The 16,573-nt window shown below is 33.3% G+C and overlaps 1 protein-coding gene across 1 annotated transcript in view; it reads right to left on the reverse strand.

Moving 5' to 3' along the window:
* The window catches only part of LOC110460372 (inositol 1,4,5-trisphosphate receptor type 1-like), a 150,222-nt gene that overhangs the window by 34,380 nt on the left and 99,269 nt on the right, over window positions 1-16,573 (reverse strand). Inside the window, 8 exon segments of the mRNA XM_021513245.1 lie at window positions 1,282-1,393; window positions 1,751-1,887; window positions 2,686-2,861; window positions 7,333-7,453; window positions 13,746-13,874; window positions 14,713-14,838; window positions 15,342-15,593; window positions 16,052-16,252. Of these exon segments, the coding sequence (XP_021368920.1) occupies window positions 1,282-1,393; window positions 1,751-1,887; window positions 2,686-2,861; window positions 7,333-7,453; window positions 13,746-13,874; window positions 14,713-14,838; window positions 15,342-15,593; window positions 16,052-16,252 (1,254 nt within the window).

Here is a 16,573-nt window from a genome sequence, read left to right on the forward strand (position 1 = left end):
AAGAATGACATTACTATGAAAATAACCAGCGACACAGTAGTATATTCAAAAATGTTCTATTCCAATGTACAGTGGAACAATTACAAAGTGAAGCTTTCCATGTATTCCGCCAATCATATTACAGAACCCAATCCCTTAATATATTATGCTGAAAAAAACTTTTTGCCAATGATTTAGAGATGTGTTGTTCATAAATTTTTGCAAGAACTGTTGTGTTCAGGGTAACAATGTTCTATCGTATAGGTGCAGGAATCGATCATGTCTACAAGATCAGATACCTACCTTCCCTATGATACGTTTACCAGCACCACAGGTTCATGAATCAAAACATCTACCGCATGGTAGGTCTATAAATATTATAGGTCCATCAGACCAGAAATCTACCTCATGACTGATCTATAAATAGTACAAGTCCATCAGACCAGATCTATCACATGACTGGTCAATAAATATTATAGGTCCATCAGACCAGAAATCTACCTCATGACAGGTCTATAAATATTATAGGTCCATCAGACCAGAAACCTACCTCATGACTTGGGACTATAAATATCATAGGTCCATCAGACTGGAAACCTACCTCATGACTTGGGACTATAAATATCATAGGTCCATCAGACTGGAAAACTACCTCATGACTTGGGACTATAAATATCATAGGTCCATCAGACTGGAACACTACCTCATGACTTGGGACTATAAATATCATAGGTCCATCAGACTGGAAATCTACCTCATGACTTGGGACTATAAATATCATAGGTCCATCAGACCAGACATCGACCTTATGACTGGTCTATAAATATCATCCATCCATCAGACCAGAAAACTACTTCATGACTGGTCTATAAATATCATCCGTCCATCAGACCAGAAAACTACCTCATGACTGGTCTATAAATATCATCCGTCCATCAGACCAGACATCGACCTTATGACTGGTCTGTAAATATCATCCATCCATCAGACCAGAAAACTACCTCATGACTGGTTTATAAATATCATCCGTCCATCAGACCAGAAACCTACCTCATGACTGGTCTATAAATATCATCCATCCATCAGACCAGAAAACTACTTCATGACTGGTCTATAAATATCATCCGTCCATCAGACCAGACATCGACCTTATGACTGGTCTATAAATATCATCCATCCATCAGAACAGAAAACTACCTCATGACTGGTCTATAAATATCATCCATCCATCAGACCAGAAATGGACCTGATGACAAGTCTACAGCTGCCATGCGATGAGACAGGAGTGTTAGGTGTACATACCTTGTCCCCGTACTCGTTGTCAATAGTCATCATCTCCCGCAGAGTCTGCAGCACTTTGATACACAGCTTGTCCTCTTTTTCTTCCAGTAGACACTCAGTGTGCTTTATCAGTCTGTCCATAAAATCACATACTCCAACTACTTATCTATACTTTCACTTAATCATGTGTTAATATTAGATGCAATATAAAAATTATTGCCTCCCAAAAAAGTACTTTCATCTGAAATGTTTTCAGAAAGTTAAACAGTTGGTTGTATTATATTTAATATAACAATAGATTGATAGTTGAAATGAATGTAACTGTACACACAAACTGCCCAATGTAGCTAGAATATTAACTCAAATATTTCTAGCTCCCTATTTTATTTTACGAACTGTATGAAAGAAATTAAAACATATGGAACAAACATTATCAAATTAAATTTACAAAACTTTAAGATTTTGAGACAAAGTTTGCATCCTCTCTTACCTAGATATAAATCCCCCAATCTCACACTGAGTACCAGGAGGAAAAAGTTGCTCAGGACAGTGAAGAACGTCAACAAGGACAGATAACTCTGCTTGAACTAATGGTCGCAACTGATCTTCCAGCAAATCCACAATATCCTAGAAGTCAAGATCATAAATCCTTCATTATATATATGGAGGGATATCTTAAATTTTATATCAAGGGAAGAATAAAAAGCCTTGACATCTTAGTTTTATATATTTGATTCAAAAATGTATTCAGTTTGCAAATTAATGTTACATTGTAAGTATTCAAGTAAAAATGATTAAAAGTAAATTCTGCCAAAGAAATCTTCTTTTTAACTATAATTCTTCATATTATTTTTTCTTTGTAAATAGTTCAAGAATTCACGTTTAAGAAATCATAAACACTTTCTTAAGTTTCCAAATATTTCAATCAACTATCTACTCTGTCATTAATTACCAATAATCTAACCATCTAATATCTTTATCTATAGTAACTAATAACTATTTGTCCCTTGGCCAGACATTAGCATGACTAGACTGATTTTTCTATCATCAACAATCCCCTTGGTTGTAATAATTGATGTTTATTTGTCCCTTGGACATTCTTTCTTCAATGATCATTTTGTTTGGAATAACAGACATTTTTTCGTCCCTTGGACATTCTATCTTCAGTGATCTCCCATGTTTGTAACATTTTTTCGCCCCTTGGACATTCTATCTTCAGTGATCCCCCATGTTTGTAACATTCTATCTTTAGCAATCCCCTTGTCTGCGATAATCTAGGTTTATAATTTCCCTTAGACTTTCTATTGTCAGCTATCCCCTTGTCTGCGATAATCTAGGTTTATAATTTCCCTTAGACTTTCTATTGTCGGCTATCCCCTCGTCTGTAATAACCGGTTATTTATTTGACCCCTGTGAGGTGGTTACCTGCAGGCCCTCTATAATGTTGCGATAGTCGCGTGAGATTGAGGGAATGGATTCTCTCTTCATCAGCCCAACAGTCTTCCACCTCATAGCTGTGTTCTGTGTCTTCTGATTCTTCTCAAACAAAAGGTTCACCTGACTGTCCAGATCAACAGGAATGGCTATTCCCCGCATCTTAGCTGTAAATGATCAAAACAGTTTTCAATAGTACTCACAGGAATGGCTATTCCCCGCATCTTAGCTGTAAATGATCAAAACAGTTTTCAATAGTGCTGACAGGAATGGCTATCCCTTGTATTGGTGTATAATTAATTGGTAAACAGACTTTACTATAGTACTAACAGAATGACTATCCCTTGTATTGGAGTCTATAATTAATTGATAAACATACCTTACTATAGTACTAACAGAATGACTATCCCTTGTATTGGTGTCTATAATTAATTGATAAACATACTTTACTATAGTACTAACAGGAATGGCTATCCCTTGTATTGGTGTCTATAATTAATTGATAAACATACTTTACTATAGTACTAACAGAATGACTATCCCTTGTATTGGTGTCTATAATTAATTGATAAACATACTTTACTATAGTACTAACAGAATGACTATCCCTTGTATTGGTGTCTATAATTAATTGATAAACATACTTTACTATAGTACTAACAGAATGACTATCCCTTGTATTGGTGTCTATAATTAATTGATAAACATACTTTACTATAGTACTAACAGAATGACTATCCCTTGTATTGGTGTCTATAATTAATTGATAAACATACTTTACTATAGTACTAACAGAATGACTATCCCTTGTATTGGTGTCTATAATTAATTGATAAACATACTTTACTATAGTACTAACAGAATGACTATCCCTTGTATTGGTGTCTATAATTAATTGATAAACATACTTTACTATAGTACTAACAGAATGACTATCCCTTGTATTGGTGTCTATAATTAATTGATAAACATACTTTACTATAGTACTAACAGAATGACTATCCCTTGTATTGGTGTCTATAATTAATTGATAAACATACTTTACTATAGTACTAACAGAATGACTATCCCTTGTATTGGTGTCTATAATTAATTGATAAACATACTTTACTATAGTACTAACAGAATGACTATCCCTTGTATTGGTGTCTATAATTAATTGATAAACATACTTTACTATAGTACTAACAGAATGACTATCCCTTGTATTGGTGTCTATAATTAATTGATAAACATACTTTACTATAGTACTAACAGAATGACTATCCCTTGTATTGGTGTCTATAATTAATTGATAAACATACTTTACTATAGTACTAACAGAATGACTATCCCTTGTATTGGTGTCTATAATTAATTGATAAACATACTTTACTATAGTACTAACAGAATGACTATCCCTTGTATTGGTGTCTATAATTAATTGATAAACATACTTTACTATAGTACTAACAGAATGACTATCCCTTGTATTGGTGTCTATAATTAATTGATAAACATACTTTACTATAGTACTAACAGAATGACTATCCCTTGTATTGGTGTCTATAATTAATTGATAAACATACTTTACTATAGTACTAACAGAATGACTATCCCTTGTATTGGTGTCTATAATTAATTGATAAACATACTTTACTATAGTACTAACAGAATGACTATCCCTTGTATTGGTGTCTATAATTAATTGATAAACATACTTTACTATAGTACTAACAGAATGACTATCCCTTGTATTGGTGTCTATAATTAATTGATAAACATACTTTACTATAGTACTAACAGAATGACTATCCCTTGTATTGGTGTCTATAATTAATTGATAAACATACTTTACTATAGTACTAACAGAATGACTATCCCTTGTATTGGTGTCTATAATTAATTGATAAACATACTTTACTATAGTACTAACAGAATGACTATCCCTTGTATTGGTGTCTATAATTAATTGATAAACATACTTTACTATAGTACTAACAGAATGACTATCCCTTGTATTGGTGTCTATAATTAATTGATAAACATACTTTACTATAGTACTAACAGAATGACTATCCCTTGTATTGGTGTCTATAATTAATTGATAAACATACTTTACTATAGTACTAACAGAATGACTATCCCTTGTATTGGTGTCTATAATTAATTGATAAACATACTTTACTATAGTACTAACAGAATGACTATCCCTTGTATTGGTGTCTATAATTAATTGATAAACATACTTTACTATAGTACTAACAGAATGACTATCCCTTGTATTGGTGTCTATAATTAATTGATAAACATACTTTACTATAGTACTAACAGAATGACTATCCCTTGTATTGGTGTCTATAATTAATTGATAAACATACTTTACTATAGTACTAACAGAATGACTATCCCTTGTATTGGTGTCTATAATTAATTGATAAACATACTTTACTATAGTACTAACAGAATGACTATCCCTTGTATTGGTGTCTATAATTAATTGATAAACATACTTTACTATAGTACTAACAGAATGACTATCCCTTGTATTGGTGTCTATAATTAATTGATAAACATACTTTACTATAGTACTAACAGAATGACTATCCCTTGTATTGGTGTCTATAATTAATTGATAAACATACTTTACTATAGTACTAACAGAATGACTATCCCTTGTATTGGTGTCTATAATTAATTGATAAACATACTTTACTATAGTACTAACAGAATGACTATCCCTTGTATTGGTGTCTATAATTAATTGATAAACATACTTTACTATAGTACTAACAGAATGACTATCCCTTGTATTGGTGTCTATAATTAATTGATAAACATACTTTACTATAGTACTAACAGAATGACTATCCCTTGTATTGGTGTCTATAATTAATTGATAAACATACTTTACTATAGTACTAACAGAATGACTATCCCTTGTATTGGTGTCTATAATTAATTGATAAACATACTTTACTATAGTACTAACAGAATGACTATCCCTTGTATTGGTGTCTATAATTAATTGATAAACATACTTTACTATAGTACTAACAGAATGACTATCCCTTGTATTGGTGTCTATAATTAATTGATAAACATACTTTACTATAGTACTAACAGAATGACTATCCCTTGTATTGGTGTCTATAATTAATTGATAAACATACTTTACTATAGTACTAACAGAATGACTATCCCTTGTATTGGTGTCTATAATTAATTGATAAACATACTTTACTATAGTACTAACAGAATGACTATCCCTTGTATTGGTGTCTATAATTAATTGATAAACATACTTTACTATAGTACTAACAGAATGACTATCCCTTGTATTGGTGTCTATAATTAATTGATAAACATACTTTACTATAGTACTAACAGAATGACTATCCCTTGTATTGGTGTCTATAATTAATTGATAAACATACTTTACTATAGTACTAACAGAATGACTATCCCTTGTATTGGTGTCTATAATTAATTGATAAACATACTTTACTATAGTACTAACAGAATGACTATCCCTTGTATTGGTGTCTATAATTAATTGATAAACATACTTTACTATAGTACTAACAGAATGACTATCCCTTGTATTGGTGTCTATAATTAATTGATAAACATACTTTACTATAGTACTAACAGAATGACTATCCCTTGTATTGGTGTCTATAATTAATTGATAAACATACTTTACTATAGTACTAACAGAATGACTATCCCTTGTATTGGTGTCTATAATTAATTGATAAACATACTTTACTATAGTACTAACAGAATGACTATCCCTTGTATTGGTGTCTATAATTAATTGATAAACATACTTTACTATAGTACTAACAGAATGACTATCCCTTGTATTGGTGTCTATAATTAATTGATAAACATACCTTACTATAGTACTAACAGAATGGCTATCCCCTGTACTATGTCTATAATTAATTGATAAACATACTTTACTATAGTACTAACAGGAATGGCTATCCCCTGTACTATGTCTATAATTAATTGATAAACATACTTTACTATAGCACTAACAGAATGACTATCCCTTGTTTTGGTGTCTATAATTAATTTCATAAACAGACTTTACCAAGTACGAACAGGAATGGCTATCCCCTGTATTGGTGTCTATAATTAATTGATAAACATACTTTACTATAGTACTAACAGAATGGCTATCCCTTGTATTGGTGTCTATAATTTAGTGATAAACATACTTTACTATAGTACTAACAGAATGGCTATCCCTTGTATTGGTGTCTATAATTAATTGATAAACATACCTTACTATAGTACTAACAGAATGACTATCCCCTGTACTATAGCTGTTATTGACACACCTAATTTTTCTATGATATTAAAGCTCTCTGTACGCAAAATGTTGATCTTATCTAACTTGTAAAGAAGAAAACAGGTGGAGAAGATGCCAAAAGTAAAACCAACAATTTCAATTTCAGTAATTTATATATCAGTTACATCAGGGAAAAGAGTTCTTCTGTAGAATTGCTTTTTCTTTACAATTTTTTTCTGCAACAAAATAAGTTACCGGGTAGATAAAGTCTGGCTGCCTGTATTAAAACTTTAATTCATGCTTATAAACAATTACAAAAAGAAAACATAAGCCGACGCCCTAGGTTTGTGTCTTACCTATATCTGCCAATGTTTTGATGCAGGTCTCCACGTGGAATTTCTGTATGCCAGTAAGCCACTTGCAGTGTGACACACGGAAAGCCCCTTGTAGAAGTCGCACAAACACAGGTTGTCTGGACTATTAAAATCAGAAAATGGTTATGTTAATAACATGTATTTAGAATTAAAATAGTATATAACTTTAAAGTATTTCTGCATTAATTAAGTTAAGACACAAGAGAGCAGCATATATATTCACCCAACACAACCCTGAGTACTTGATACATCGATATTTTTAAAACTCATTCATCCCTGAAGACACATTTGAACTTGTCTAATTCCATGGTTGGAATAGTTCTTTATTAATTTTCAGGGGTGAATGAGTAAATTCTATTGCTAGTAATAGTGACCTTTGATGAACCACACCTAAGAAGAAATGGGATTTTCCTCTAAATTTTCTCCTCTAGTACAATTAACCCATATACAGTACCAAGTCTAACCTTAGAGCTGCATTTTTCTGTTTTTCCAACAGTAACAGACAGAAAGTCAAATCAATAAAACTATCACTACAGTTAACAGTGACAGAAAACCGGACTTATAAAATCTAGTGTTGTTTGTTTATCAATGAAACAAACATTGATAATTTAAAAGAAAGAATTTAGTTCAAGACAATGCCATGATCTTCTTTTATCTGTTTAAATTAATTTGTATATTAATCTTTACTATTTCAACCGTTTTCCTGAAACAAAACAATGTTATATTAATAATTGACATAGCTGTAGATTTGTGGTAGAAATCCATAAATACAAGATTCTTAAATCTACACTAATATTACACATTTAGAGGTTAAAATCTAATAAAAACAGCTATGCATTATGTATGCTTATTAAAACACATAACACAACAAAAATAAGCAAATTCATTACACATTCTCAAATTTATTCTTAATTTGTGCTTCAAAAACTTTTGTAAAAGTTATTCAAAGCACTGATTTAGGTCTTTCTTTTGAAGTATTTAGAGAAAAGAACACTGGTTTAAGTCATTATTTTGATGTTCTTTATGTCTTGATTATTTTTGTCCATCAAATCCAATCTGCCTATGTGTAACCCTGTATTTATCCCTTGTTTTGATTCCAGGAGAATTTCCTACTTTTTAAAAGGCTAGCACCACCACTGGCACTAGTTGCTACAGAAATGAGTAAGTGATGAAATCTGTTCCATTAATCTATGCAAAATGCTATCAAAATAAAACAAGAATGTATCAATCAGCAACAAAATGCATTTGACCTCTGTTGGTCAAGGTAATTTATTTGGCCAGTATTTCACTCCAATAAGCTACAGGCCAATTTGTATCATTAACTTTACCTCAATGTTACTAACTTATTTGAATATTTTAGGAGTATCTGATCCCTCTGATTCTTGAATGTGGCTCAAGGTCTTTCATTTTCAGACTCAATTTGACATTTCATCAATCCTCCAAGCCCTAATGCTCTTCATAAAAAGTTGCTTGAACCTCAGTGTTCATTTACTTAAAGCTAAAATAACTAGCAGAGGCCACGTACAAAAAAAGTTCTCAAATGACCTTAGCTGTTAATAGGACGTTAAACACGATCAAAACAAACCAAACCACCTACAATAAGAAATATTAGGATAAAGTATCATAATGTGTTATTATATTCATGGTATCTTTCCTAAACTGCACCTATAATTATCTATTTGTGTGAATTTTATGTAACAGGTTTGAAAGAAATCTATAGAGTTTGAATTACAAATACAGCTCTTTATTAAATTCAATTAATGCTTCAGTTTTGCTGGAAGGAATCAGTTGTCATGAGTGCTAATTCTAAGTTTAGTGTTGATTATTTTACAGGCTTCCCAGAATCCACACACTCGAAAAAGTAACTCCATGCCATATATCTAAACCACAATGATAGACACACTAACAAAGCATAGGTATCAACACGTGCAAATATTGAAATAACTTATAAGTATTACAGTAGATAGTTGTATTGGGTCAGTGTATCTAGCAATAAGTCCACGGGACCTACGCATACTCTTTGACCCAAGTAAGACATGGGCTTATTACGGGACAAACTAAACATTGACAGGTCAGTATAACTTATAAGTATTACAGTAGATAGTTGTATTGGGTCAGTGTATCTAGCAATAAGTCCACGGGGCCTACACATACTCTTTGACCCAAGTAAGACATGGGCTTATTCCAGGACAAACTAAACATTGACAGGTCAGTAAGGGCCCCACTATGTGTCCGACAGTATATATGCACCCCACAATCACCAAGCAAATGCCAGAGTGACAATTTTGGATTTTTTCAAAAAATTAGTAATAACTAAAGCATTTCTCACATATTTCATCTGACAAATACCACTTACCACCAAGAAATTGAACGATATAAAACCAGCCAAACATCATCAAACGGGCGTTTGGTTATTCAGAACAAGTGGTTTAAAGGTGTTATAAACAAGTTTGACCTGTGACTTAATTTTAAAGTCGATGAAGGTCATTCTTTTAAACAAACTTAGCCAGCTTGCTACTGGCCAAATATCATCACCTTAGGCATCTTGGTTATTCAGAAGAAGTTGTTTACGGGTTTTAGTAAAATTGACCCTTGGGACAGTTGCTGTGCAATGGGTCAAGGTCATTCATTTAAACCAACTTGATATTGATAGCCAGCCCTTCAACCCAGCATGATAATGGGCCAATATCATCACTATAGACCTCTTGCTTATTTAGAAGAAGTTGTTAAAATGTTTTATAAATTTGACCTCAGCTGACTAATTGGGTCAAAGTTATTTACTTGAACAAAATTTGTAGCTCTTCATCACAGCAAGCTTCTGAAAAATATCTCCAACCAATGGTGTTTGGTTATACAGAGACAGCCATTTAAAGGTTTTACAAATTTGACCCTTATGATCTTGAAAGTAAGCCAAGGTCATTCATTGAAAAAAAAATCATATCCTTATTCCAGCATGCTATTCTACTTGCCAAATATCATCACCCTAGGCCTCTTGGTTATTTAGAAGAAGATGTTCAAATGACCCTTATCATCTTGAAAATTGGTCAAAGTGATTTATGAGAACAAACTTTTTGAACCCTAATATTGTACATCTACACTTCCTAGTGCATGACCAAGAAATGTTACTCTTCTGGCTGGTGAAATAATCTCTGAAATTGAAAATGTTGATGGATGTGTAAACTACAAAACACTCCTCCCCCTAATGGTCTATTATTAAAATCAGTTACCTTGATCTTAGAAGTTAGAAGATGAAGTTGAAATGTCTGAGCCAATCAGAGGACTGGCAGCCATCTTTGTGAATTGGGCGAAAAAACAATTGAAACCTGGCCAGTGCCTAGCAGAAACCATTTTAATAGATTTTTGTCCAAAACACCTTACAGAAATTGAGAAAAATCAACAGGAAATGTCTCAGCCAGTTTGAGGCCAAGGTTGCCATCTTGGATATAAATTCTGCTGGTAAAATAACAGGTGGTCAAATACAACTTTTGGGTAATATCTGCTATAAGTGAAAGGGTCAAAACCTTTCTACCTGATTTACCCTATTGAGCCTAACCCCTCTGCTACCAAGTGGAATCATACCCTATAAATAGAAACAACATCTGGTCATCTAGGCAGGGTTCATGCGGAATGAGATTCAAAGTCATTCATCTCCGAACTACAGGAGTAGTCTGTTAAAATGTAAACCTCTTTCTACTTTCCTTATTGGGCTCTGCCTTTCTGCCTTAGAAAAACATTTTTATTTACACATTACTGAATTCCTTTGGCACATGGATGCTCCATGTTTAATAAGGTTGATATCTTCTCTAACCATACAGCTATAATAATTTATACTGTTTCAAACGAGATTGCTTAAAAAATGGAGAAACTCATTTACTAACTCATATTAGCACATAATCATTGCAGAAAAGATGGTTAGATGTAGCTTTATTGATCTGTAATTTTATTCAGTCATCTTTCAGCACAACTTTAGACCAACTCTATGGTCCTCATTGAAATATACTGCATCAAACAAAGGTGTTTTTATAATTCCTTGGCTTCTATTCAATGTTATAACTGATTCAGTGGTTAGACTGCATCCCTCAGTGTGATATTAACAACAATACACAGCACACAGTAGTTATGTTGATCTCTTGGAGTCCTGCTCATTTAACATGTTAATCTTCCTTCAACCATTGCCAGTCACAAATAGGTTCAAAAGAGAAATTTAACACATATTATCAGTAACTTCAAACCAGCATTCAAATAACCTTAAGTTTCATGTGGTATTCCTGTAATTCAGAACAAAAACATACAAAATGTTTACAAAGGGTGCATTAAAGTCTAAGGGGTAGTAGGTAAAATGCATAAAAACGTCAACAATACGATTCCAGGAGCATATATGTTTGTAATAAAAGAGATGCAAAAGTAACACAGGAGTTGCCAAATAAACCACACAACACTGTGACATGACAAATCAGGTGGAGTCAGACTTACTTTGTTCTACAAAGGGAACAGAAAAACAACAAGTTTAATCAGTGATTATCACAGCTGTATATCTCTTCTTGCTGGGTAAAAAAATACCTTGATAGAACAGCTAATTGCCTATCATATATATTTAATGTGTCTACCTGCTGGGTATCACTACCTTGATAGAATAGCTAATTACGTATCAGCTAGAGTTAATGTGTCTACCTGCTGGGTATCACTACCTTGATAGAACAGCTAATTACATATCAGCTAGAGTTAATGTGTCTACATGCTGGGTATCACTACCTTGATAGAACAGCTAATTACATATCAGATAGAGTCAATGTGTCTACCTGCTGGGTATCACTACCTTGATAGAACAGCTAATTACATATCATTACACATCTTTTGTGTTCTGACAGTATATGCCCTTTTTCTGTTTTTAGTAACAGTGACCTTAACTTTGACTATTTACCTACCTGTGCATTAAAAGGCTTCATACCATGAAATTTATAAAATTTTAGATGTCTAAATTCTGAGATAATCTCCAAAAACTAAAGTATGGATAGACAGATGGCCCCCATAATTAGTCTTATATCTGCCTACTGTGTATCAATACAATGGCAGAAGAGCTTACAAGTCAGCTAGATATAAACTACATTTATTATGCAATTAATCGTGAAAAAATCTGTAGTTCATTCTAAATGTGAATCTGTATATTTTTCTTTGTTATTACAGCATTCATGGTATGAAATCAGAAAACAGTAAATTTTGAATTTGGCATTAACAATTACGCAAATTCTGTGATATCTAAATCATGCACAAATAGTTGGGTTAGAAGTGCATATAAACTGAAATTAGAGATTATATAGAGAAATACACTATATAGAGAAATACACTATGTTAAATATTTCTCCTGAATTGTGTTATTAAGTTTTCTTCAGAGATTATCTGTTAAACAAGAATTATTAATCTGTATAGAGCATATACTTTTAAACCAAAGAAAAAGATAAATGTTACTAATTCCACCAGATAATGCAATCCAGGCCAGTCAATTACAAGCTAGCTAGAGAGAGACAGCATTCATATAACATTTCAATTATGTATATTTATATATTACAGGAAAATGACTTTAACTTCTGATGTTTGAATATGCACCATCATACTATTTCAGATCCAACCTAATACTAGTTTTGTATCCTTATAATGAGAATTATTTAAAATATTTCTTCACTAATATCTCACTGAAGTTTCATTTTCATGATTGGGTATTAAAACCATTCAAGATAAAACTTTGGAATCAATCCTTAAGCAAACTCCAGATTTCTAGATAAAATTCCATGCTGCCCAAAACTGCGAACAAATTCAGCACGCAGCATTAATTAAGCACTCACAGATCTACGGAAGTGTTCAGACAAGTACAGCTGTAACACAGCCAGTCAAGCAAGTGACCTACGAGAAAGGTCCACCAACAAGTGCACGAAACAGTCCTTTGTGTAACATCTAAGTGCATGGATCCTTCGTGTAACATCTAACACTCATTCTATTCTATTCAACGACATGTATTTCAATCTTTTGGTGTGATTCCTTTATTAGGTAAATTAACAACAGCTTGAAGATACTGGATCATATCAGAATGTCTTCCATCTTAGCAGCTATATATAAGGTCTCTTTAGACATGCTCTCTGTCAACCCAAAGCCTGTGTGAGGCCATGTCCTGTCCTTCGGAGACCTTTATAAATGTAACCTCGAGTCTAATTCTACCACCACCCAGACAGATACAACACAATGTTGCTGGCTATTCATGCCTACTGGAATTATCATTCTGATATAAACCAGTTTATAAATATGATGATCTTCTTGCGATATTTTAAGGTAAGAAAACATAGCAGAAGAGTGTTTCTATAATAGACAGGTGTCAGAAGTGATATTTCAGCAGAAATGTTTACCTGAAGGTGAGTGGTTTGGTCGGAGAATGGTGAGCTGAAGAAAGTGTGGATCACATTCATCACTATCTCTGTCACGTAACTTTCTAACACGGTATCCGCATGGCGCCGGTCGTGGGTTGCAGTCGACACCTGGAATGCAAGGATATAAGAAGGTAATTATGTAGTTATCAAAGTACCAACTGTATGTTTTGACCTACATAAATAAACCTTTCAATAAAGATCAGCTACTGAAGATTTATTTTACTAGTTTGAGGTTGGTGAAGTGACCCTCCTGACCTAAATGTACAGGACATTTCCACTCGGCAACTAATTACCATAATAATCTATGGACACCCTGTACCTCTACTTTGATGATTAGGATTGCTGCTTTTGTTTTTGAATTCCTAACGGCCCATCAACACACAAGATATTATTAGGGCCAATATCGAGCAGAAGATGTTCATGGTAATGTCATTCACTAATGATCATAAAGGTAAAGGCCCTCACAGAGCCTACTCGAGAACAGCTCTGTCCTGCACATCTACATGGATCCTTTTCCACTGTGTGTTTAAATGTTACATTATCAAAATTTTCTTGTTACATAACCAATAAGTGTTTCTATGTGATGTTTTGATGACTAGTACAGTACATACAAAGGTGTAAAATGTGTATGAGATGTCCACAAATCGATGTTGATTCGGCTACGCTGTAAGCCTACATGTACAATAGTTGTTTTATATGTACCGAAATGACTCGATTCAGCTACGCTTTGCTTTATACCTGGTCATAGATATGCGAGAGTCTAAGCCATACTTACAAACCTGAAGAAAATGTTTAGAAATGTTTAAGTGTGAGTTGTGATTCACATACAAACATATTATCAATATTACTGTACTGAGAAAACAAAACATCACTTTATATGTTTTCAGATTTACGTTTGAATTCTTTCCTAACTCTACATCAATCATACAAGTGGTGGGGAACTTACGGTGCCCATATCAGTCAGGAAGTTCTCAAACAGGGTCCACATGTGGTTACTCGTGTAGATTTCCTTCATCTCCACCTCCGTATCAATGTAACAGTGATTCAGGAAGTTGATGTAGGCACTTTTCACCTAAAACAACACAACAGAGTTCAAATTGTAAGTAACACATTAAATAGAATTCAAATTGTAAGTAACACATTAAATAGAATTCAAATTGTACGTAACACATTAAATAGAATTCAAATTGTAAGTAACACAAATAACAATTCTAAATCACAGCTAGGACCATGGAAAAGAATTAGTTTATGGCAACATGATGTGGGAAAAAAAATTGTAGGTAGGTATTGATGAACTTGACCTTTGACCTATTAAATAAATGATTGATCAAAGAAAAAAAATTCCATTTTTTTGTAATCACTGTAGGACAAATGGAACTAAGCTGAAGACAAATAACCTGAAATTTGATTTGTAAGTAGCCATGACTTTGTCACGTCATGATATCCTAGTGTATATTATCCAGATACAAAACCTTTTGAGAGAGATTTCAAGAAATTAAAGTCCTATTTAGTAATTATTACAGTACTGTGGAAAACAATCACTATTAGATATACTAGACATCGAATAAAGGTTACCTCTGGTATACAGTCCTTGTCTGTGACGACCCGGACGATGTCGTCGAGGGGGAGCAGGGAGTGACACTTAATCTCTGTGTACACGTTCTTTCCCTCTGTACACAGAGCCAACAGCTGTACCAGATTGATGTGGTAGACCAGAGGGCTCATCTGGTCTGTCCTGAAACGCTCGGACTTCATTAGCTCTAGGAACGCCTCAAACGACGCTCTGTCATTGTAAAACAACAGGACCTCCTCTCCCGCATTTACCAGCTGTTACAGACAAGTATAGGAATTTGTAAAATCACTGTGTAAACTAGTCGACTTAAGCCATTACCTTATACCCATATTCCATATATTAATTGCCTAGTCAGATTTTTTGTTTTTTGCATGTGTATGACATACATTCAGTTTTTTGACAGTCTGATCATATCCTTTTAAAAGCCTAGGAAACACTTGGACATTGTGATATGGATCAAGAATATCTATAGATGATATTTATTTGAACTATGTGCAAACTTATGTCAACATCAGTAAAACTCTTTCATAACAGCTAATTTATCAGTCAAAATTACCTTATTATGATACATATACCAAAGAAACTCCGACCATTTCAATAACAAGTGTATCCTCGGACAATTCTTTTCAATGTAACTTTACCTTGGCTATGACAAATTAACAGAATGTAACTTAACCTCAATCATGACAGTTTATTTAAATGAAACCTTTACCTCAGCCATTACAAGATCTTGACATTTCTTGATGTACTCGCCCTCAGTCTTAACAAGTGTCTGTAGGAACTTGAGGTACGGGACATGTCTGCCATGGGTCTCTATACAGTGGACGAAGTGCTGAATCACCCTGTCCTGGACCTCTGTACACAGGTTTAGGTTGTCCTGGAATATTGCCTGCATCGTCCGAGCTTCTAGTAGCTACAAACAGTTACGTTAACCTTGTAAACAATACCTTAATGGAAAGAAGATTCTACTTAGTGGTATTTAGTTGATTAAACCGACTATATATGGTTTTAATCAGAACTGAAATTTTCAAACTGAATGTCTGGAAAAAACATATGATGAGGATATGGTTATATCCTCAATAAACAATAGTCAAGACTTTTAAGTGCTTAGCCTATGGCTCAATAAGTTTATACGTAGCTTGGACACAATTATCCTAAACAGGCCCAAACAAAACATTAATGATTCCCTCCCATTTTTTAAGTAAGGATATAAAAGGTTGTTACTCTGACTTGT

The sequence above is a fragment of the Mizuhopecten yessoensis genome, unplaced genomic scaffold (genome assembly GCF_002113885.1).
Source record: "Mizuhopecten yessoensis strain PY_sf001 unplaced genomic scaffold, ASM211388v2 scaffold10377, whole genome shotgun sequence".
Classification (NCBI taxonomy): Eukaryota; Metazoa; Mollusca; class Bivalvia; order Pectinida; family Pectinidae; genus Mizuhopecten; species Mizuhopecten yessoensis.